The following is a 23,093-nucleotide window of genomic DNA, read 5'->3' as shown; positions in this document are numbered from 1 at the left end:
TGTTGACTTAATGAGAGGGATAGTGAGCTGGTATAGTGTGATTTGTAGTTGAAAAGCACTTAAGTTTTTTCAGATTAAAAATACCATTTAAATCTAGATACTGTTTATTATCAGTGATTAAAGCACAGACTAAACTATGTCATTCTGGATGCAAAAGCTAAGATTAGAAGGCTTTTTATAGATTTCTTCATTACAATGCAGACTTAGGCGTATAGGCTATCAGTAGCTATATTTGAAGCCATCGTGGACCATAAAGTAAATGTTTTCATAGGACAAAAATGTGCTTCAACAATTACATGAAACTTGGCTCCTTTCTTAAACTTAAAAGCAAGTGCTTTCTGAATAATTTGCCTCTTTCAAAATGTGAAAAAGATCCCATTTTCTATGAGAAATTTTATTCATGATCTCATTTTTTATAAATACTCATGCAGCCAGTCCTATGCATGTTTACTCAGATGTCAGTCCCAATGATGCTACTTGAGCTTACTCCCATGTAAGTGTGTATAGGACTGTATCTTTATTGGGCTTTGTCACAAACCCTTTGCTTTCTCTAGCTGATACTGTCCTTCCCCTATGCTGAGGTAAATTTTTCTTCCCAAAGTATATGATGCTGTTTCCTGGGCTGGGAAGCCTTCAGTAGCATATTTGTGTCTGTACCTTTAATTTTCTTTATTGTCCCACTCTTAAAGAATGTATAAGTTGTGATGTTACCCAGCCAATGTTACTTAGAGGGAAAAACAGGGGTTTATGTTCCCCTTATAAATGAAACTGGCTCACTAGGCTTAGTGTAGTTTAAAAGATAACATAAGGTTTATTTACGGGTAGGATGGGTACGTAGAACTGTAGGCAGATACTTAAAAACTTCTGTAAGAAGGTAGTTTTTACATAGATCCCTTGTGTGAGGCACAAAACACTTGGTCTGGTTGAGTTTATTATGTTGGCTGACTTAGATGAGAGAAGTTGGTGTTATCAGACAATCTCTTTGAAGTACAGTTCCTCCTTTTTCACCCCTTCACAGATTAGGTACTTCAGTTTGTGCACCCACAGCACTCCTTCCCCTTTACTGCTGACCTCAGGGTGCACCACTGAGTTAAAACCCTTTCCAGATACTGTGCAGGAGTTTACATATATCCAAGCACCCTGTTCCTTTAGCCTTTCTACCCACTTCCTGGGCCAACTACAAGTTCCCAGATTTCTTTTGTCTAAGTAAAATTTAGGGCTGGCTCTTCCACTTTAGTATTTGAACTAAAAGTGCTTCATAAACTCTGTGTTTTCACAGTGAGGGTGCACCTTTCCCTTTCTTCCTCAGACAGAGGGCTTTCAGTCTGACCCTCTCTGGTCAGATTCCAGGCTTCAACTCTAACTCTTCAGTTTGCTCCAACTGTCAGCCCCTCATTCTGTTAGCACCAACTGTGAGATCATCATTCTAACACCAACTGCTAGCCACAGAAGGGGGAAGGGACCTGTCAATCATCCTCCCTTCCTGTTGCTGTGTCAAGCCTTTACCTGCCTCTTGTTGACATTTTTATGCCAATTCCGTCATAGGCTTACTCTCAGGTAAGTGTGTATAGGACTGTAACATTTTTGTAACATGCTTAGTAAAAAAAATGCTTGGAATAGGAAAAAAAACACTGTCAGCTAACATACGGCCTTTTTCTGTAAGGTGTGACATTTTTGCCAGTATTTCTAATCATTAAACTTTTTTTCTCCTGTCTTAAGTCTGTCCCTTCTGTGGAGGATATGGTAAGTTTGCTAACTGCTTTTATCTGTGTCTGAGTTCAGTGCATTAGTTTTGCACAGAGAGTTTCATATATTGGCTTGAATATTTAGTGCAACTGAATCTTAGATTCTTCCCTCTTCCCAATTTCTTAGCCAAGTTCTCTCTGTTCAATGCTCCTTTAGATCTGAAATTCTTCTCCACCCAAACATGCATGCCTGTATTGCTGCTGTTGACTACTATGACAAATTTGAAAATTTCAAAAGGAATATTGACGGAGTTTAAACTTGGCTGGTTATCGAAAACTTAACATTAGTCACAATGCAGGCTACTAACTCTGTTCTGCATGTGGGCTTTGAACTTGGGTTTCTTAGTAGCTTCTCAGATTGCAAGGAAGACTGCATTTGAAAACCAGGATTTGGGATGTAGCACATCTATCCACTTACCAAAGTTTAGCAAGGAGTAATGAATCATGGAGAGCAAACTTACACAGGTCTGTTCAGTGGGACTTACTTCCAGGAAAGAGTTCTCAGTATTGCATTTGGTAACAGTGAATAGACCCTTTTTCAAAACTGTTAAAATATAAGATGCTTTCTCCACAGTGGAGAGTTTTTTGCTACATTTCTCTTTATCAAGAAACCCCCCTTTTCTGCAGTTGCTTTCTTTTCCTTATTTGCAATTGTATAAATCTCAGTCATGCTCTGTCCCTTTATTTGCCTCCTTCTTCCTCTTAAATTACAACCTCTCAAGCCTTTCTTTGTAACTTTTTATTGGAGGCTGGCTTTAAAATATCCTTCTGATTATTCAAAAGTTGCATAAATCTTTAAAACAACACGAGGTTGGGTCCAGTGGAGGATTTCCATCCATGTAATGCAACTTCCCCACCTTACCTTTTCTACCGCAGCCCAAAATGCTCCTTGTGGGGAGACAGGAAATTCACACTCTAGGGACAGAAATCCTTTCATTTGCAGAAACTCTTTATTTGATTGAATCCAGGCCATAAAATAGGATATTTTTTAAAAAATGAAACAATGTAAGACTTTGATTTGTACTCTAAATGCATTGACTATATTTTAGATCTTCCTGTATATTAACTATATATATTTTTATACACATACTTAATATAGTTGCTTACTAAGCCTTGCATTTTTAACAACTAGTGCAATAGTGTATTGTCCTAAATGATCTCCTGGGTTATTAGAATACTTTCACATGATCATAGCTGTCCTTTCAGACAGTTATCTTCCAAATCAGCTCATTTCAGTCAAATCACACTGGCCTCTGCCCTCAAGCTGACAACCTGTAAATAGATAATTTGTATTCAGGGGAAGGGAATGGAAGGAAAACAGAGGAGGAAGGTCAGAGTAAAAAAAACATTTGTATTCAATTGGGGCCCAGCTCATCTTCTCTTGCTAGTGTTCTTCCTGGGAAAGAGGGGTGCAACCTCCCAGTGGGAGAGGCCACAGTTAGGGGTGTGCACAGGAAAAAAATTGGTAAATTTGATTTGTAATACCAAACTGGAAAACAATTTCAGTATTCCCTGAATACCAAATTGATTTGCTAGTTTGGTTCAGTATTCCAGAGCATATTCTTTAAAATTTGGCCATTATTTCCTATGGGAAACTCAATTTGGTTTTTTTCTGGGGGGTGGGGGGGAGAAATCATTTTTTGACTGAATTTCATCAAATTTTTAAGGAACTTACTCCTAACTGTCCTCTAATCTCCAAAGATTCATAAAGATTGGATGGGCCCTGAGGGCCATATTATGCCCCCCTCAAAGAAGGTGCCCCCAGCCACCTCCAGTCACCTTTATTCCCTATGGGGAAAACTATGGGGGCTATCTAGGAGGCTGGGAGTGGCATTTTGCAAGCAAAATTCACCAAATTTTTAGGGGACCTACTGACTGTTCTCTACCCACCCCCCCAAAGTTTTGGAGAGATTGTACCCAAGGGGGCCACTTTATGTCCCCCCCCCAAAGGTATCCCAGCGACTCGCTTTATTCCTATTATGGGGGGAAAGTCCATGTTGACTCCCACTGCAGAAACAGTGGAGGCATACTCCCAAATGTAAGCTGATTCCTATGGTAGAAACACTGCAGGGACACTACCAAATGCAAGCTCCACACCAGACAGTCCAGCAGAACCAAACTGATGCGCCTCCCCAAAAACCCCAGCGTCTCCTGAGCAGGCTGACCAGCCACTCTCAATTATTCCCAATGATTAGAATATTTGCAAGTTCTTTCCCAGGGGCACATATGCATAAGGCAAGGATTCCACAGCCAAGGTGTGCTCCAAAATGCAACTTCATCCCTGGGGAAGCCCAACGGAACTAAACTGACCCCCCCCAAACCCCAGCACCCCTTAAGTAGTCTGACCAGCCAGTCTCCATTGTTCCCTATGAGGACCAACATCACACCAGAGAATCACCCAAACCAACTGAAGCAAAGAACAGTCTTGCAACTAGAAGCAAACTGAAGTAAGGGAATGAAATGCCCCCAGAACCAAAGTGAAGCAAAGTGACCAACTTCACACCAGAGAATTACATCCATTCCACCCAAACCAGACTGGTGCAAGGGACACTCTTGCAATTTAGCCTGACAGAACCAGAATTATTCAAGGGTGGCCAGGCTCTGGGTTCAGCCAGTGAGGGAACAGCACAGAACAGAACCAAGCAGTACCCAGCCACAAGCACAAGGCAATAGCAAGCAAGCACAGTTGCATGACGGATCTCTCCCACGTGGCCTTGGGCTGAAACTGACAGTGAGGTAGTTGAGAAACCCAGGTAATCCTCTTTGTGCAGCAGCTTTCATTATCGGCCCTCTCCCACCTCTGCAATGAGGAAAGTTAAATTAACATTAGAACAACACGTTACATACATTATATAACACAACAGCATTCTGTAGCTTCATTTGGGTGTTTCTGTGAGTTTTCCTCTGTGACATATGGTGTGTCATTCTCTACTTTCCCTGACATCTCTCTGACTCTTCCCATCCCAGTGGCAAGAGAACATTTCTGGGGCCTCTTTTCTCAATTATCTGCAGAAATTTGTGCTAACACAGGCTAGTGGTTTTGCAGTGTTGGTAGGGGAGGGGGGCAAATTGCAGTGTGTGTTTGTTGTGCCAACTGAAACAACTGTCCTTCTCCTGCTGGTTTTCTACCTAACTTTTAAGTCTTGGGAATAGTGTTTTCCCCCACCTCACAGACTCCCAGAGAATGCAAGCTACAAGGTGGGCTCACCTTATTTGCTCTGGAAGTTCAAAGTTGGGAAATCGAAAAGCAGCATGTTGACCTTCAGAAAGACCAACTACTCAGCTCTCCAGGGAGCAAACAAGTGTGGTGTGAGTTGTTCGCACGGGAAAAGACATGCTTGATCTCCACGCTCATCAGAGGGCATGAGAGTTGCTTCTAAGCCTCGAGAGATGTCTGGCCAGACCTCCTCTTTCTTGGCCCACTAGCTCAGTGGATCAGTGGAAAACAACTCACGGGGCTCTTCAAGATATTCCCTGATTATTGCCTCCACCAAAACCTGGCTCATGCATCTCACGTTCCCAAAGGGACTGAGGTCATGCTGAAGTATCTCCATGGACATCCCAGTGCTGGCCATAGGTGGAACCTACTGAGAAGGGACCGGGGGGAGGGGGGACGACGACGAGCAGAGCTGGGCTCCTCTCCCATCTGCTCTGCTGGCAGGAGACCCTCTTGGCCTGCCTATGCCGCACCCGCAAAGCCCGGCATCTCTTGCGTTGGTGAGGTGCTTGGCCTGCTCGGCAAAGGTGCCCTTGATGTGCAGGTTGCACATGGTCACCAAAATAAATGACACCTTCTTGGTGAGAGGTTGTAGCCAGGATATGATGCCCTGTTGCAACCTTCTTCATGAGTACTTGCATTCTTGGAACAAAGTCTGCACATCCTGTGTCTAGGTCCAGGAAGGAGGCCATAGCACTCCGAAGCATATGCACCAAAGGAGTGACCAGACCTGGCTTGCTGTGTCAGATGAGACTGCGACAGTGAATTCTTTGAAGGACCTCAGGTCTTCCACTGTCTGGGATATGCTGAGCCCATCCTCTCGGCTGAAATCACCCTCTCCCCTCCAAGTGTCACTCTCTGAGAAGGACACCATGAGGACAACCTGCTGCTCCACTAAATGCTCAAGCATGGCATGGGTGGAGTTTCTGCATTGGAAATCAGGCAATGCTCTGGGATGCCAGTCCTGGGCTGCTTCTAGCACAGTGGGTGAGTTGCTTTCAAACTACACGACAAGTGACTTGTAAGTCACCGGCATTTCTGGAGGAGACACTAGAACTCATGAGTTGCGGGGTCCTCTGCAGGTTCCTTGGAGGAACCCAGACCAAGTGCATCCTTCACCAGGGGGTGAAGTTTATGGGCTGCACAGTAAATGTGCTTGAGGCTCACTTGCATCGCTGCTGTCTTCATGTTTATGCTGCCATCAATCACCATGTATCCTGTAGTGATGCTACCCTCACCTATCCAGCCCAGAAATTCCCTCTCGATGGTGGCAGCGATGTTCTCCACTATGTGCACCTCATCAAGAACTTCTGTGTGGAGCAAAGACTTTCAGTAGCCAGCCCTGCGGTCTCTCATCTGGCCCTGCCTGACGCTGGTTATCCCACCCCCACCATGAAGGTCATTGGGTTGCAACCACTGCACAGTAAGCAAGAGGTACACATGCTGTAACTGATGGCAGGTCCAGATGCCAGTTGTGAAGTGCACAGTTCTCCCGGCAACATGAGACAACTGTGCCTTCATGTGTTCCTTGGCAGCCCTGTAAAGGGAGGGCACCACAGTCCTGCTCAGCATGGTGCAAACAGTTGGTGTGTACCAAGGACATACTAGCTGGAGCAGTCCTTGGAAGCTGAAGTCCTCTACTATGGAGAAAGGCTGCCAGTCTATGGTGATCATCTCCACGATCTTCCAAGTGACTAGATGCCCTCTGGATCCCCCTCTTGGCACACTAGTGTCATGCTTGGCATCCCTTTCCTACAGGAAACTTGCCGGGGATAGCACCAGAGGTGGTTGCGAAATAGCCCCCCTGCTGGCTTGCTGGCAGACATGTGATGGCAGTCTCTCCCCCTAAAGAAGCACCACCTGGTGCTGTTATTGAGAAATGATTCACATCCTTCTCTCAACTCACCTGGGTTCTACAGTGCATGCACTATGCATACCAGGGGTCCTTTGTTTTCTGGAAATGCTCCCAGACATTGGAGGACAAGGAGTGGCCCATGCTGCCCTGCAGCTGTGGGCACCCCAGGAGATGCCTCCTGTGAGGTGCTTGGGCCAGGCGCACTGTGTCTAGGCTGAATAGAAGAAGATGGCTGAGAGTGAAGGGGTAGAGATATGGGAATCACCACTTCCACAATCTCTTCCTCTTCCTCCACCATCCTCTCCTGCTGCCTTGCCCTGAAAGGCCTGCTGCTGGCCTCAGAGAAAACTGGGGATGGCTCACTGATAGTGGCCCCCTGTCAGTTCCTCCAATATCCTCTGGATCCCTGGGGTGAGCACAAGGAATGGAAAACTGACTCCCTCCAACCCCACTCCAAAAGACTCCTCATGCTGCTGTTGCTCCTGCTGCTGTGCCTCAACAGCTGGAGGATGGGGGCCTCAGCAGCAGTCCCCTGTCCAGTGCCAGCTCCTGCCTTAGGCACATGTGGTGGAGTTGGTGATCCTACAGCTGCCTCAAGAAAGAGGGCCTTGTGAATCCTCTTGTTGTCACTAGAAGCCAGCTGGTGAATGGCATCTGTGCTGGGGCGGTCCTCCTTCGTGCAAGTGGGAGGAGAGCTGCAGCCCTCCTCCACCCCTCACAGAATTCCAGAGTTGGAAGGGGCCATACTGACCTTCTAGTCCAACCCCCTGCCCAATGCAGGATGAGCCTACAGCATCCCTGACAAATAGTCATCCAGTGAAAGGGAGCTTACCATCTCCCTAGGCAGCTGATTCCACCTTTGAACTACTCTGACCGTGAAAATTTTTTTCCTAATATCCAGCCGGTACCTTTCTACATGTAGTTTAATCCCGTTACTTCGAGTTCTATTCTCTGCTGCCAACTGGAGCAGCTCCTTGCCCTCCTCCAAATGACAGCCTTTCAAATATTTAAAGAGAGCAAGCATGTCCCCCCTCAATCTCTTCTCCAAATTGAACATTCCCCAAACCCTCAGCCTTCATCCAGATCATTGATAAAAATATTGAAAAGTACTGGGCCCAAAACCGAGCCCTGAAGCACCCCACTGGACATCTCCCTCCAATCTGATGAAACGCCATTGACCACCACTCTTTGAGTGTGGTCCTCTAATCAATTCCCTATACACCGAACTGTCCTATAGTCCAGTCCGCAGTCTTTCAGTTTATCCATTAGGATGTCATGGGGAACCTTATCAAAAGTTTTACTGAAATCCAGGTAAATCACATTGACAGAGTTCCCACAAACCAGTAAGCTTTTCACTCAATCAAAGAAGGAAACCAGGTTGGTCTGACAAGATCTGTTGGGGACAAAACCATATTGACTTCCCCGAATCACTGAGCGGTCCTTCGGATGCTTACAGATCGATCCCTTTAAAATCTGCTCTAATATCTTCCCAGCAACAGAAGTCCGACTGACCGGCCTGTAGTTTCCCGGGTCATCCTTCTTCCCTTTCTTAAAGACTGGGATAACATTCACTCTTCTCCAATCTTGTGGCACATTCCCAATCCTCCAGGAGGCCTTGAAGATGATGGACAGACCCCTCTAGTCTTTTCCCTCGCCTTTCCTCGAGGCCCCTCTCTGGTTTCCTGTCACTCATTTTTCTGCCCCCTAGAACCTACACTAACTAGTAACTAACCTTATTAAACAGATTGCCAACCCATCCGAAACACCTAGTCAAAAATGAGAGTTTCTTTTAAAACCTACCTACCTACTTTGAAAGCTTGCTTTTTGTGGGTCCTAGCCTGGAGATGGACACACAAATCTCTCTTTAAAAGGCCATATTTAGGTATGTGGTGACACTATACTAGGAAGCCTGTTAATTCCTCTTCAGGAATCATGCTACCCTTGGCCTGAACGCCAATCTACAGGTAAGCCTATGACAATAAATGGCTTCTAGTGTACGCGGCCTGGCTCCAAGAGAGTCAGAGGTAGGCAGGGAAAGCCTAGTTAAGTGTTACTAATGGGCGGCCTCTTTATCTATAGAATTTAACTAGAGCCGGAACTCTTCTTAATTCCTTATTAAAGGGAACAAAACTCTCTTTGGTTCCCTAAAAGCTACAAATTAAGTTTTGCTTTACAAGACCTACAACTAGCCTATTTTAAAAATACTTTTTAAAAAGTCACACTACACAACCCTCTCAAGATGTCCAAAAAGTACACCCAAACACCACTAGGTAATTTAAGTTAAACTGAACCAAACACGCCAGCAAACACCCTCCCTCCAGAAGTACAACAACCTTAAACCGACAAAAGTTGAATGCCAAACCAAACTTATGACAACAGCAAACACAACCTAGCAAAAAACACCAAGCAAAAAACACTATAAAGAAACAGCACCCCTAGCCCCAATAACAGGAGAAAGCATCCCCCTGCTCCCAAGAACAACCAGCAAAACGAGGTGAATTTTATAAAATTAACTGGGATTCTAACATCAAACAACAAATCATCCACAACAGAATAAAAAGACCCTTCCTCCAGAAGAACAGGCAGCAAAATAAACAGGAACCAACTTCAAAGCAACGGCTTCCTCACAAAAGCCCCCAAACCAAAGCACCCCACAAACAGCAAACCCCTCAGTTTTTAAAATGCAAACTAAAAAAACTCCCCCCTTTCCCTCCCATACACCAAGCCAACTTTCTCCCCCTCAAAGAGAAAAAAAAACCATTTTGTTTATGACTCTCAAACCAGGCAGTGCAAAAGTCTTCCAAGTGCAGCAGCAGCAACAGAGGTTCTCCAGGTGTAGGTCTCAGCAGGCAGCAGCAGGAAGGAATCCATTGGGCCTCAAGATCCAGCCGCAGTTCGTGTCAAGTCCAAAGCAGACCAGGTCCAGACCAGACCACAGAGAAAGAGTCCACAGCCAGCAGCAGGCAGGATCTCAGATCTCTCCAAGCAGCCAGAACATGCAAAATGGAGGCTGCTCTGAAGAAACCCTGCCTATTTAACTCCTTGCAGGGCCGTTTTAAAAAGGCAATCTTCTTCTAGAAAATCTCATTGGCCAGAGAAGAACTCCTGCAAGGATTAGCTACTCACTCCCCTTCCCTTCCTCCTTCCCCCTCCCTTCTGTCTCTGCCTCAGTTGCCCCTCCCTTCTCCCCCTCCCATCTGGTAAAGAAGGCAGGAAACGGTGTTTCTTTGCTGTTCCTTAGCAAAGGAACAGCCCAGCCACTATTACTGAAGTTTACCAAATTAACCCAAATTATTTCAGTAAACTTGAGTTCAGCAATTCTGAATTTTACCGAATCAGGTACAATTTGGTATTTTTAAAGGAATACCAAACCTGATATGCACATTCTGTCTGTCCCATCACTTTTGCAGCAGCCTGTGAATTGGCATCTAGAGTAGTATTCTTTCCAGCAAGGGTGGCAAAACAATTTCCCTGCAGCTGTTTTTCCTCGGACTGCTGGGCCCAGAACACTTGATGTGCTTTCTCAGATGTTGGGGGTACAACGTTCCAGTGACTCTGTCTGGTGAAGACACCAGATTGTCCTTACCCTTAATTTTGCAGTCTCTGGGAAGCTTGCTGTTGGCCTTTTTCTAAGGATAGGAGATTTTTTTTTAAAAAAAAAAATTGAGACTGCCTCATGATGTGATGATATACATGGGCAATTGTGCTGGTAAAACTTTATTTGTGGGGTTGTACATTTTGTCCTTATTTGCAGGGCTGTATTTATACAAATGTGAGTATTTTTCTTGGATAAGATCACCTGGTGACATTGAGAGGTTACAATCAAATATGACAAGACTATTATTATGTGCCATGGCTTTTTCTTCTGATACCAGACTTGTTGATATGCTAGCAATATTCATGTTATTTATAACAAGAATGTTTAGACTGTAACTAAAATAACTGGGCCCTTTAATTTGATAGGAAAGAGAACTTGAAGCCAACAAGAAAGAGAAAGTGAAAGAAGCTCAACTTGAAGCTGAGGTGAAGCTGCTTAGGAAGGAAAATGAGGCTCTTCGTCGACATATAGCTGTGCTCCAGGCTGAAGTATATGGGGCAAGACTTGCAGCCAAATACTTAGATAAAGAGCTAGCTGGAAGGTGTGTAAAATTCAGTACTCACAATGAAATTTTGAGTCAGTTGTTGAATAGGTTGCATTTGAGTTAATTGTTGTATGTGGTGGTGGTGAGTGCCGTCAAGTCATAGCTGATTTATGGCGACCCTGGTGGGGTTTTCATGGCAAGAGACTAACAGGTGGGGTTTGCCATTGCCTGCCTCTGCAACCCTGGTCTTCATTGGAGGTATCCTATCCAGTTACTAACCAAGACTCACCTTGCTTAGCTTCTGACGAGATTAGGCTAAAGCATAAAAATATGTCCTGGGCTACTAAGAGCCCCTATGGACTACTAGACAAGGATTCCCTCTGGGTTTCCTTCCCCAGTCCGTTTGAGTCCCCGTCTCCAAACGCACACATCATAAAGTAAACCACATGATTTATCCACCTGTGAGGGTGACCAGAGCCTTTGGAATTTTGTTTCCCTCCTTGCCCCTCAGCAGCCCTCATTATGCCTTACCTTAGGGTGTTTCTGAAATAAATGTGAGGATATTAGGAGGATATAATATAAGCATTTGAGTTTGGGATGGTATGGAGAATTTTGGGAATGGGAGGGGGTGAAAGTCTTGATTTGCAAAGGCGTCTCTGTGGAAATGCTTACAAACAGTGTAGGAAGGCACCCAGTGTTTATTCTGCTACTTGACTTGAATCATGCAGTCTAGTGGGACTGAGAACCTGGGATTGAAAAGATAAAACAAAGGCTATCTGAACATACCATTTAATATGTCACATTCCTTTCTCGTTTTGTAGGGTTCAGCAAATTCAGTTGCTAGGTAGAGATATGAAGGGACCCGCTCATGATAAACTTTGGAACCAGCTGGAAGCTGAAATCCATCTGCATCGGCACAAAACTGTGATCCGAGCATGCCGAGGCCGTAATGACCTAAAGCGACCAATGCAAGCACCCCCAGGACATGTAAGTTTTCTTATTTTAGTCAACATATTGATTGTCCCTTAGAGGGCTATATTGGTTGTATTCATAACTTTGTTTCTGTTCATGAGCTGACATTCTTGTATTTGGTTCATTGCAGTTCAAGTTACTTGAAGGTATTTGCTTTGTTAGAAAGTTAATATTTTGTGAAAATGTGCATAAATCCCTTTCCTCTCTTTTCACTAATTCTACATAACATTCTGGGGACAGTGTGAAGATACAGGTGTGCACATTTGGATACTCAGGATGTTCTGTGTGAAATAAATTGTAGTTGAACCTTTGTTAGTAGTGACTTCTTAAAAAGTTACCAGTGTCAACAAGTACAAAGTATTTGCATTTTCCAACTTCTCTGAATTTACTGTTGCCTTTGAGAAAGTCACTGTCAATATCTATCTTATTGTATAAATACACAAATCTTAATTTAGGCATCCCACTCCCAGTTTCTTAAGTGTTTTTATAACTATACATTCAAATACTCAACTATTTCTTGTGGATATGAGCCTTTCTGAGAATTATAACATAAATTGTTCTGGAGACCAACTGGAGCACAGGATTCCACTTGGCTTTCTCTAATGCAGGCAGAAGGGCATGTCTTTTAAAAAAATGTTTTGTACTCATTTCCATTTTATTTTTTGACTTGGATTACATATGCTAGGTTAGACCATTGGTGAATCAAAGTCACTATTGTCTACTCTGACTCTTGTGTGTGAGGAGGGGTGTGTGTGTGCAAACAGTACAAAACTGTGCATCAGTATTACAGTCCTGGATAGAGTCAAAGGGCATGTGCATAATCAAGATAATTAATTCGCAATAACGCTGTTGTGCTGATGTCTTGAATTTTGTGCCCGTGAAAGTTAAATAATTTGATATGGGTTTCCACCCCAGCATACTATTATTTATTTATTTATTTATTTACCTCATTTATAGCCTGCTTTTATCCCCACAACTAGGGGTGTGCGCTTCGGGTATCAGTTCAGGATAAATGCCTGAATTGGACCCGATCCATAAAGATTCGGGGTTTCCGAATCGGGGCCAGCATGCTGGCTCCGATTCGGAAACCCTGAATCTAAGTTTCCCAAAGTGATTCGGATCACTTCAGAAAGCTTCGGGGGCCTTTACATTTAAACTTCCCTCCCACCATGCCACTTACCTGGCCCTTTGCTGCAGTGAGGTGGAGGCGGTGGTTGCAACCTTCCCTGCTGCCCAGCTGGCCGCCGCAGCAATAGAGTCAACGGCTCCAGCCTTCCCCGCCGTTCTGCAGGCTGCTGCTGCGGCAGAAGTGGCAGCTCAGGTGGCAGAGGTGCCAGCTCCAGCCTTCCCTGCCGCTCCTTCCCCACCACCCAGCTGGTGTTTCTCCTGGCCAGGTGGGTGGGGGTGGGAGTGGGAGTGGGAGTAGGGGGACGGGGGGGCTAAGTAGGGGGTTGGGGGCTGGGAGACAGCTTTCCCTCCCTCACTTCAGTATGCTCCAAATATTTACGGAGCATACCAGAGCGATTTTAATACTCAGGTTTTTATGGATCATTTTCCTGCTTCGGGTAAACTGAAGTGGGAAAACTCAATTTTTACCCCCGTACACACCCCTACCCACAACCACCTTATGAGGTGGGCCTGACTGTAACTGTGTGACTGGCTCAACATCACCCTGAAAGCTTTCAAGGCAGAGTGGGGGTTTGAACTTGAGCCTTCTAAACTGTTAAAAAATGTCTCTGACTTGAGCAGGTCCTAGTTTGAGTCAGGCCTGGACAGAGCTAATTGAGCATTTAACACTTGTAATACTTCAATGCAATTCTCCTGAAAACCGTAAGAAAGCTTTTAAAATAATGTTTAATTTCCTTGAAATTAGGACCCAGATTCATTAAAGAAGAGTCAAGGAGTTGGTCCAATCAGAAAAGTTCTATTGGTGAAAGAAGATCATGAAGGACTGGGCATTTCAATTACCGTAATAAATGAATTTTTTATTTTTATATTAAGGGTGCTTTTGCATAATTTGCATGAATTTTCTTTCATATTTCCTGTTGCATCACTTTACATTGTATATGTTAAATGTTTCCTGTTTTAGAAGAACACTGGAAGAACTCCTATCTTTTAGTACGCTTGTCCAAATACTTCACCATAAGCACTCTGTGAATTGTATGATACATAAAAAACTCAGAATAGCAAAGACATTATTTCATTAATATGTTTGATGGATAACAGCATAAATTCATTAGTTTTGAAAGATAAGATGAAGAATACACACAGTTCTAGGCTAGCAGGAAGTTAGAAATGGCTGAAAATGGTGGCTTCTTGTTGTCATAGGGTGGAAAGGAGCATGGTGTTCCCATCCTAATCTCTGAAATTCACCCGGGTCAACCTGCTGATCGATGTGGAGGGCTGCATGTTGGAGATGCAATTCTGGCAGTAAATGGAGTTAATTTGAGGGATGCCAAGCATAAAGAAGCCGTAACTATTCTTTCCCAGCAGGTAATTCTTATTGTATCCACTAACTGGACTATTAATATGCATGCATGTGTTTGGTGGCTTTCTGGCTGCATTTTGGGGGTTCTGGAATACTTTATCATTTTCAACAATTTGAGTAGACATTGTGTGCCTCTCAAGTGCTAAGAGTTAAAACTCTGTTGTTTGGATGCCAGATGTGTTGAGTATTCAGAGGGAAAGCTGTTATGTTATTCAGATAAACTGAACTGAGTGAAACTTCACCAGGAAGTTTGGTAAGTGGGAAATTTGCCCTTTATTTACTGCAGCTCTGGTCATGTTGCATAGGAGACAAGCCTTGGTTATGAGGAATCGCGCCATTTTGCAGGAGATTACCTCAGAGTAAGCACTACCAAGTTACTTAACTCTGAAATAGTCTTTGAATTGTAAGAGGGCAGTTTCACACATTCTTTTTTTCAGGTTGAAGCCAACACAAATTGGCTATTTTAATGGATTTATTGAAAAGGCTCATGAATAGCTTAACATATGTGTGGATTTTTACCTAACATGTTTTGAGAAAGCCTTTGAAAAGATGAGTCAAGACATGTTGTCTTGTGATACAGAGAGATGGTGACCCAGCATAACATGCATAAATTTCAACCTGCCTCCTGCTAGTTAAAATGTGTTGTATATTATGCAGATTTTTTGTGTTTTAATAGTGCGCATAACATTTATTTTGGATTGGGATGAAAGTCTGTTTTAGAAACAGTGCTTTTTACACGTCTCATGTAATAAACAGAACACAGTGTCCCAACAGTGTACCAGATTTCCGCACCCCACCCTCAAATTCTGGCTGATATTTCAGATTCAGGAGATAAACAATTCAGATTATTCTGACTTTATTAATTATGAGTCCAATCAAACCAAAGTTCAGCACTTTTGGACACTGTTAATTTCACCATTAATTCTACCATCAAAATCACTGAGCTCATGGTTGGCTCAAGGTGTTCTGGTGTTTTGCACAGGAAATCCAAATGGCACCTGTCCTTGCACTAATTATTAACATAGGACATTATCCTTGGTCAGATCTGCCTTTTTGGTTTTACAGAGATAAAAATACCAAAATAAAACATATAGTTTCTCCAACGTTATTTTCAATAATCAACTCTAAGAAAAGTGATTCTTTTGGAAAATAGCGAATACATGGAAGGCTACACTTGTGTGAGGTCTAGGACACATATTTGTGTTAATATGACTCAGTCAGTGGCCATACTCCTAGTGTAAGGAAGTGATCTTTCTCCCCACAATCAATCACTGCTTGCCTAAGGAGGGGTTGTGGAAGAGCCTCTGTTTTGCTTGCCAAAGGTCCCAGGTTCAATCCTTGGCATCTCTGGTTAAAAGGACTGGGCAGTAGGTGATGTGAAAGACCTCTAACTGAGACCCTGGAGAGTCACTGCTAGTTTGAGTAGACAGTACTGAACTTGATGGACTAATGGTCTGATCTAATGTAAGGCAGCTTCATATGTGTGGAATGTTGACTTGTATCCTGGAGCAGTGACTCACACCTGGGATGTCATGGGCTGGGCTAGCCCAAGCAGGGTGGTTCAAGTCCAAACCTTAAGGCCAAAGTCAAAGGGGAGCTCCAAGAGCGAAAGCCAAGTCAAACCGGTGGTCAGAGCACGAGATAAAGCCAGGAGTGAGTCCAGAGTCCAAGAGCGAGGTCAGGCACAGTCCAAGGTCAGTCACCGATAGCGTCAGGTCCAAAAGCAGGCATGGGCAAGGTTCACAGAACACGGAGTGGTTGCAGGCAATAGACACATTGCTTCCACGCCCAGCAGTTCCTCCAGACTGGCTCTTATAGCCAGGCATGGTTTTCAGCCAGCTGCTGGGGCTCCATCCTGACGCTACTCATTGTCACTCTCCAGCAGCTGGCGTTGGCTTAAGAGGCGAGCACTGTGCCGTCTCTCCTGCAGTTCCAGTCTCTGGCGCTGCCTGCGGCGTTCCTTGGGCGTGGGTGAACCTGGGGGGGGGGGAGGCTCTTGGCTGCGCTGCACCTGTAGAAGTCCCTGGCTGAGCTTCCCCTGTGGTGTAGGAGCTAGAGGGTGCTGGTGTCTCAGCTGCTGGCTGCAAGCTCTGATCAGCCAGCAGCTGTTGCTCCTGATTGCTGGCTTCTGCTGAATCAGGGCTAGGGCTGGCTACACAGGGCTCCTCTTCTCCTGAGGAGTCCTGGCTGGCTACACGAGGCTCCTCTCCTCCAGAGGAGACCTCACTCTCAGACTGGGCCATGACATGGGATCTATAACTAGATGATGAAGCCCTACCATAGACTTAGAAGAAATATTGAGAAGCCAGGCAAAACTGAAAATCAGAAACAAAGTTTATTAAAGACATACCACATCAAAGCAGGTGGAATTAGCTGTATGGATGGGAAATTGATTCTAAGCACCAAGAACCTGAGCAAGTTGCCCACTGGAATGAAGGGGTTAGGGGGAGTACGAGGAGAAAGGCAGGTGAGAGAGAGCCTGGGAAGCAGTGAAGAGTCCCAACACGAATGTGAAAGACGAGTTTGTCCCCATTTATTGTGGGGGAGGTTATGGTTGGAAACCATAGGAGCATAAATGGGGACTGAGTTTGAGTATAGGAGAAGATGATTCGTAAGCCCAAATAAGATGAAATTGTGGATGATTCTAGAGGGGGAAATTCCTAGAGTTCAACTTCAAACCTAGGTAAAGGCAGGAAATGGAGGCAGCCAACCAAATATGTGTATAGATTCTGAGTGAAGTAATTGATCATAGTAATAGCAACATCATCTATTGTGTCAAAAGGTCTACTGATGAGTTTTGGAGTCCTATATCAATTAATTACCTTTTGGAGTGAGGCTTTTCCTTCCTAGAATCTTTCAGAGGCTGCCTATTCACATCCTACTACCATGCCTTAATCTAGTATAATCCAGTTTCCTACTTGTATCTCTGTCTTTTGTTCTGTGCTGACCAGAGACTTTGTATACATGCTTTTAATGCAATCATGGAGGAAGGTAGGTTTCAGACACCAAGCTGGAGGTAACAGAGAAATGGAAATAGTGTGGTTACAATTAGGGATTGCGATTTGGTAAACCTGTTCTGAAAAAATATATTTGGGGATCCAGATCATATCCAGGATTCTCAGATACACCAGTATTGGCTATCCTGATTAATCTTGGAAATTTTGAGGATTAATCGGGGCTGCATTTCAAAGGTGACGGCAGCTTGTTTTTCTTCTTTTGCATGTTTTCCAGGCCAAAAAGAAGAGGGAAGTGATTCTCACAGGTGAATGGCATTTCTTTTTATTGGAAGGTCAACTGTCCATTTACAACTACTTTCCCACGTAGTATGAGAGAATCATCATGATTGGACAGACAGTTGAGCTCCCCCTAATGAATGATGCCAATCGCCTATGAGAATCTTCTTGCCTCCAACCCTCCTCCCTTTTTTGCCTGAGAAATCTGCAGGGTGGGGCAAGCTGCATCAGGGTGAGATGGGGGGGGGCATGTGCCTTCTATTCCCTGCTGCCAGGTTAGTTCTGTTGGGATTTTCTGGTTTGGCATTGGTTCAGTTTGGTCGGGTTGGTTCTTTTTGGTTGGTGGTTGCTCTTGTGTGTTTGGCTAAGGCTTCTCTGCCCTGGAGAAAACATTGAATCCCCTCCATTGGTACCAATAGAGAGTAGCTGGGAGGACCTTATTCAGCGTTCTGTAGAATTGGACCCCTTGACCCAGACTACTTGAAAATTCGGGGGATCCTTACTGGGCAGGTAGTTCTCACTCTGCTGCAATTTTGGTGTAATTTGCTTCAAAAACAACCCCCTGTCCCCAAAGAATCCTTTATAGAGAATAATGGATCTGGTTGAAGAGAGCAAAAATCTTACTATAAATGCAGTTATATTCAGCTACCATGCACAGCAAAGGGCAGCACATTCTGCCAGCACAAGAACTTCCATAAACAGAATGTACCATCCTTAGTTGTGTTGTTTTGTAACACTTCATGGTGAAATCCTAAGTAGAGTTATTCCAGTCTAAGCCCACAGAAATCAGTGGACTTAGACTGGAGTAACTCTGTTTAGGATTTCACTGTTGATGTCATTTGTAACAGTATGAATTTAAAGCAGGCCTGTGGTGTGAGCTCAGTTTTTCTAATGTAAAAAGAGGATGTTGTAAGCATTAGTTGTCATTACTGATAATGGCTGCTGGTTTCAGTCCTATATATGCATGCCCATATGATATAAATGGGTTCCACTGTATTGCTATTTAACATCAATTACTTGGTTCCCACTCCCTTCCTTTCTACATTAGTTTTGCATTTGTTCTTGGAAGAACTGACAATCTTAATTTTTTTTTAATCCAGAGAGGAGAAATTGAGTTTGAAGTTGTATATGTTGCTCCAGAAGTAGACTCAGATGATGAAAACGTAGAATATGAGGATGAGAGTGGACATCGTTACCGTTTGTATCTTGATGAATTGGAAGAAGGTGGAAATTCGGTTTCCAGTAGGAAAGACGGCAGCGGGGATGTCAAATCTTTGCAAGGTAAACCCTTTTGCAAACTAATTAAGTTAACATTCAAGCACATATTAATAAGAAAAACCATGATAAATAAAATATAATAATTTGATCGCTGCTATTCACAACCTAACTTAGCAGATGAAATCTTTTAAAATACATTTTATGGTCCTGTCTTTGGATTTGGTTTTCTATTATGCTTAGGATGTTCTAAAGCTAGGATGAACAAATAATTGTGCCACCCTAGTGCTACAACTTATGAAATTTTTGTCAAAGTTGGGGGTCAAAACGACAGTCATAAATTTGCTTTGATATTTTGACATAATAATACTGTAAAGGAGGTTTGAGTTGCTCTCAGTGCCCAGTGTGTGAGCAGACTAAGGTATAAATCTGTAAATAATTAAATTCTGTTCTTGAATTTAGGGTGCTCTGATCATATATAATTTGCAAATGGTGCAAAGTCCTCCATTATTCTACATGTCTCTCTTTTTGTGACATGATTAAAGCTATCTTCTAGAGTAGTGAAGTTCATCTAGTTACAGTGCTATGACTCCGTTCTCAAAATCTGGCTATTCAACATATGCATTCATATCTGAAGAAGGGAGCCTTGATTCTCAAAAGCTCATATCCTGAAAATCTTGTTGATCTATTAAGATACCACTGGACTCAAATCTTGGTGTACTACTCCAGACCAACATGGCTACCCATCTATAACAATGCATTTTCATGTTATGCTTGTGTATGCATGGAGTTTCATAAGGTACTTTGGGTTGGTTGGAATGCCTGCACTGGCCCAGCTGCCAACACTAGCAAAACCATTTTGATAGGTAAGGGACTGGTAATAGATAGAGGAGATGGAGGAACATGTTTATTCCTAAGACCCTGCAACAGTACATGTAAATGGGAAATAGGTGATATTACATTGGCTTTGCCTGTTCTACCATTTTCAGAAATCTAGGAACAACTGTTCACATACAGCAGAAATGCAAGTTGATTCTTGACCAGGAAAACTGTTTGTTGGGTTTTTTATCTGCTAATCTTAGAACCTGCAGTGCTTTTAAGACTTTTACTCCCCTTTTCTTGGCAGTGTTTGAAAAGAAAGCAAGTATTGATGGCCATGAAAATGGAGACCTAGGGAATTCAGTTGAAACTGAAGAGACTGTATCTAAACTAGCCCAGTCTGCTGAGAGCTTAACCTAAGAAAACAAACACACAAACAACACAGTCATCAATGGGACCGGTCCTTTCTTCAAGATGCATTGTGTAGACTGTTCTACATTCTGAATGCCACAGACAGTTTTAAAGAAGAACTATTTAAAAGGAAAAAGGAAGCTGTGTTACTGTTGCCTGGAAAAAAAAACTTCTGTAGATTACCTCAGGGCTTCATTATAAGCAAATCTAAACAAATGTAAATCTCCCATTTTTTCCCTAAGAACGTGCATGTCCAGAGAATTTCCCTTGGAATGTAAGCACCAAAGCATGTTGTTTCCAAAGGCTTTTCTTAAAGTCAATTTTGGATTTTCTTTGTGTAAAAGGTGTGGAACGAGGCAGAGAAATTTTGACAAATGGTTCCTTAGACAATTAGGGAAAGGAGAGAATTGGCCTCCTTTTTGTAGTGAAACTGTCATATATAAGGAGGACATAAATTCAGCTTGGACTCATGAACTTTCCTACTTAATTGTTTAAAAGTGCATCTTGTAAAAAAGTGAACAGCAAAATGTCTCTTCAGATTTTCACAGTATACAGTTTTGCTTTAAAACATACACATGCAAGCCACTTAGGCTGTTAAATATTTATTGTGAAGTTTAATGTACGAATTGGGTCTCACTGATTCTTTTATTCATATCTATCAGCATTATTTAATGCAGTATATATCTTACGTTTTCCTGTAAACTTCCTTGCCAATCAATGCTGGATTAGAAATATTCTCCAAAGGTATTCAACAAAATACTGTTAGTTTTCAAATGCAAAATTAGTATAAAACTGGCCTTTTGAAATTGTCTGCCCTTGAGTGTTTTATGTTAGCCTCATACATTTTTTACCATTGTGTGTGTGTACCATTATGCCTGAGTTTAGTCAGGGTGGATTCAGATGACTGATATTTCTATTACACAATGGTTTACACAGAAGTATCTCTGTGATACTGGGCTGTCTGAAGGGACCCAATTTCCAGCAGATTTTTAATTCTGCTGTGTATTTGGTACTATGCAAAAAATCTCCCTTCTTCAAAGCATGATAGTACAAGAGTCCATTGAGCACTGCTTCTCTTCAGACACCTCAGTTTCTCATAAGTCCCATCTGCATTATGATGACTGCAAAGGTTTCTGTGCCATAGTGTTTGGGGTGGATGGAATGGCCTTCTGAATGCATTCTTAGTAATCACATTTTTAGAACTTTTAGAAGGCATGATCCTGTGTGAGGTGTTAAATAAACACGTGTTAAACTTGGAGCTAAGCAGTTATGAGATTGTTACAACTCATCTCTGGGTTATTGCTTGCCATGATATGGTTCTACTTGCCTTTTAAAGATTTCTGGCAGAGTGGCAACACAAAGCAAAATGTCCACTTAACACAGTTCTTTAAAACTCCCTGATGTAAAGATGTATTTTGAGAGTGGAAATAATGTAAAATTACTGCTTTGCCACATGGAATTCCAATACTCTGAGGCTCCAGATACATAGAAAGGTATTCTCCCCAACTCTGGAAAGCAGAGCTTGTCAACAGTTGTTTCACTATGTGGCGGAAGGTTAAAACTGTTGTGGGAACTGTTTTGAAGCCATGGCTATGTAGCAGACATTATTGTTTCCAACTATAGATTAATACTTACCATGTCCATGCTATGCGATGCTAAGAGAGTTGTGCAAATTGTCCCTAAGTAAGTTGGAGCTGAGTGCATCCTGTATTTTGCTGGGAGGCCATTCAGGATTGGGAACCCAATTTGTTATAGTATAGCAACCCTAGTGCTTTATAGAAATACTACTTTTATTTTTTTAACAATGTTAATTCAGAATAACACATAATGGATGGGATATACATCTGAAGGCCCAAGGCATTTTTAAGCTATAGCTATATTAAGGACAGCTGTCTTGGTTAGGTTCTGTGGTGTGTGTGTGTATATATATATATATATGTATATGTATATGTATATGTATATGTATATGTATATGTATATGTATTATTAAAACACACACCCTCCATATATCAATTGTTTAAAACCATGTTATTATTTTATTTTATTATTATTATTTTATTATTATAGGAAAAAAGCATGAAATGCCTGCTCTCCCTTTCACTGTCTGCAGGCCATTAAATTGTATTGTGTAAAGATGTATTTTGAGAGTGGAAATAATGTAAAATTACTGCTTTGCCAGTGTTTTTTCTATCGAATGTACATAAATGGAGAAAGTCAAAGGCCTTTCAAGTAATGTCAGTTAACCTAATGTTAAAAAGTTGTGTTGTAGAACACATTTAAATGTGTCTCTTCTAGGTGCACTATATATATGTTTATAGAGAGATCTTTAAAATGTAAATACTTTATGCAAAGATTTTTGCTATTTATAAATTCTTTTAACAGTTGCTTATACAGTAAGGTTTTGTGTGTATCATTCAGTTAATTGACCCACTGTGTTTAATTTGCAGTACATTTTATAGATGCTTCTTTAATACTGTATATTAAGAACATTAAAGTAATCTTAAACCTTAATAATGCCTCCAAAAACAGTCCAGTATTTAAAGCAATCTCTGAATTCAGAAAGAATGTGTTGTTGTTTATGAATGTAGCTATTCTTGAAATCTGATGCTCCTTGCTGCCTCTGCCTCCCATAATTTCCATGTGCTATTTTGGGTGGCTATATTTGGGTGTCTATATATACCTGAACTCTGGTGTTTTGTGACAGTTTTTTAAAGTAAGGTTTTTATATCTGTGTCTTCTGAGTTTGGCGAACACAATATGATATTGTTGGCTGGCCCCACATAGATTTAGCTGTCCACATAGGGGTCAGCCCTTCACTACTGTAAAAACAGGGTTTCTCACCTGTAACTGTTGATCGTCGAGTCTCTTCTGTGCAGACACACATTGGGACTGCGCAGGCACAGGCCAGCCGCGGAGAAGATTCTTTTAGCTTCTAGAAATGTGACGGGGACGTTCGGGCCCACCGCGCATGCGCGCCGGTGTTCCCGCCAATTTTGAAGTACAAGTACCCGAACGTCCCCGGCATTCCCTCAGTTCACCTGAGCCGCCGGAGAAAC

The 23,093-nt window shown here is 42.7% G+C and overlaps 1 protein-coding gene across 2 annotated transcripts in view; it reads left to right on the top strand.

Moving 5' to 3' along the window:
• GOPC (golgi associated PDZ and coiled-coil motif containing) overlaps positions 1–22,850 on the top strand; it is a 32,669-nt gene extending 9,819 nt beyond the window's left edge. Inside the window, exons 3-9 of one of the 2 annotated variants that reach the window (XM_054991072.1) lie at positions 1,720–1,743; positions 10,781–10,956; positions 11,721–11,886; positions 13,745–13,840; positions 14,200–14,364; positions 18,693–18,873; positions 19,934–22,850. In XM_054991072.1, coding sequence (XP_054847047.1) covers positions 1,720–1,743; positions 10,781–10,956; positions 11,721–11,886; positions 13,745–13,840; positions 14,200–14,364; positions 18,693–18,873; positions 19,934–20,046 — 921 coding nt within the window. In that variant the 3' untranslated portion in view covers positions 20,047–22,850. The remainder of the gene's footprint in view (positions 1–1,719; positions 1,744–10,780; positions 10,957–11,720; positions 11,887–13,744; positions 13,841–14,199; positions 14,365–18,692; positions 18,874–19,933) is intronic. The other variant, XM_054991077.1, reaches the window with a different exon arrangement.
• Positions 22,851–23,093: the final 243 nt, after the last annotated feature.

The sequence above is a fragment of the Eublepharis macularius genome, chromosome 1, assembly GCF_028583425.1.
Source record: "Eublepharis macularius isolate TG4126 chromosome 1, MPM_Emac_v1.0, whole genome shotgun sequence".
In the NCBI taxonomy this organism is placed as follows: Eukaryota; Metazoa; Chordata; class Lepidosauria; order Squamata; family Eublepharidae; genus Eublepharis; species Eublepharis macularius.
The sequence above is the reverse complement of the archived record's forward strand: the minus strand, read 5'-3'. Positions and strand labels throughout refer to the sequence as shown.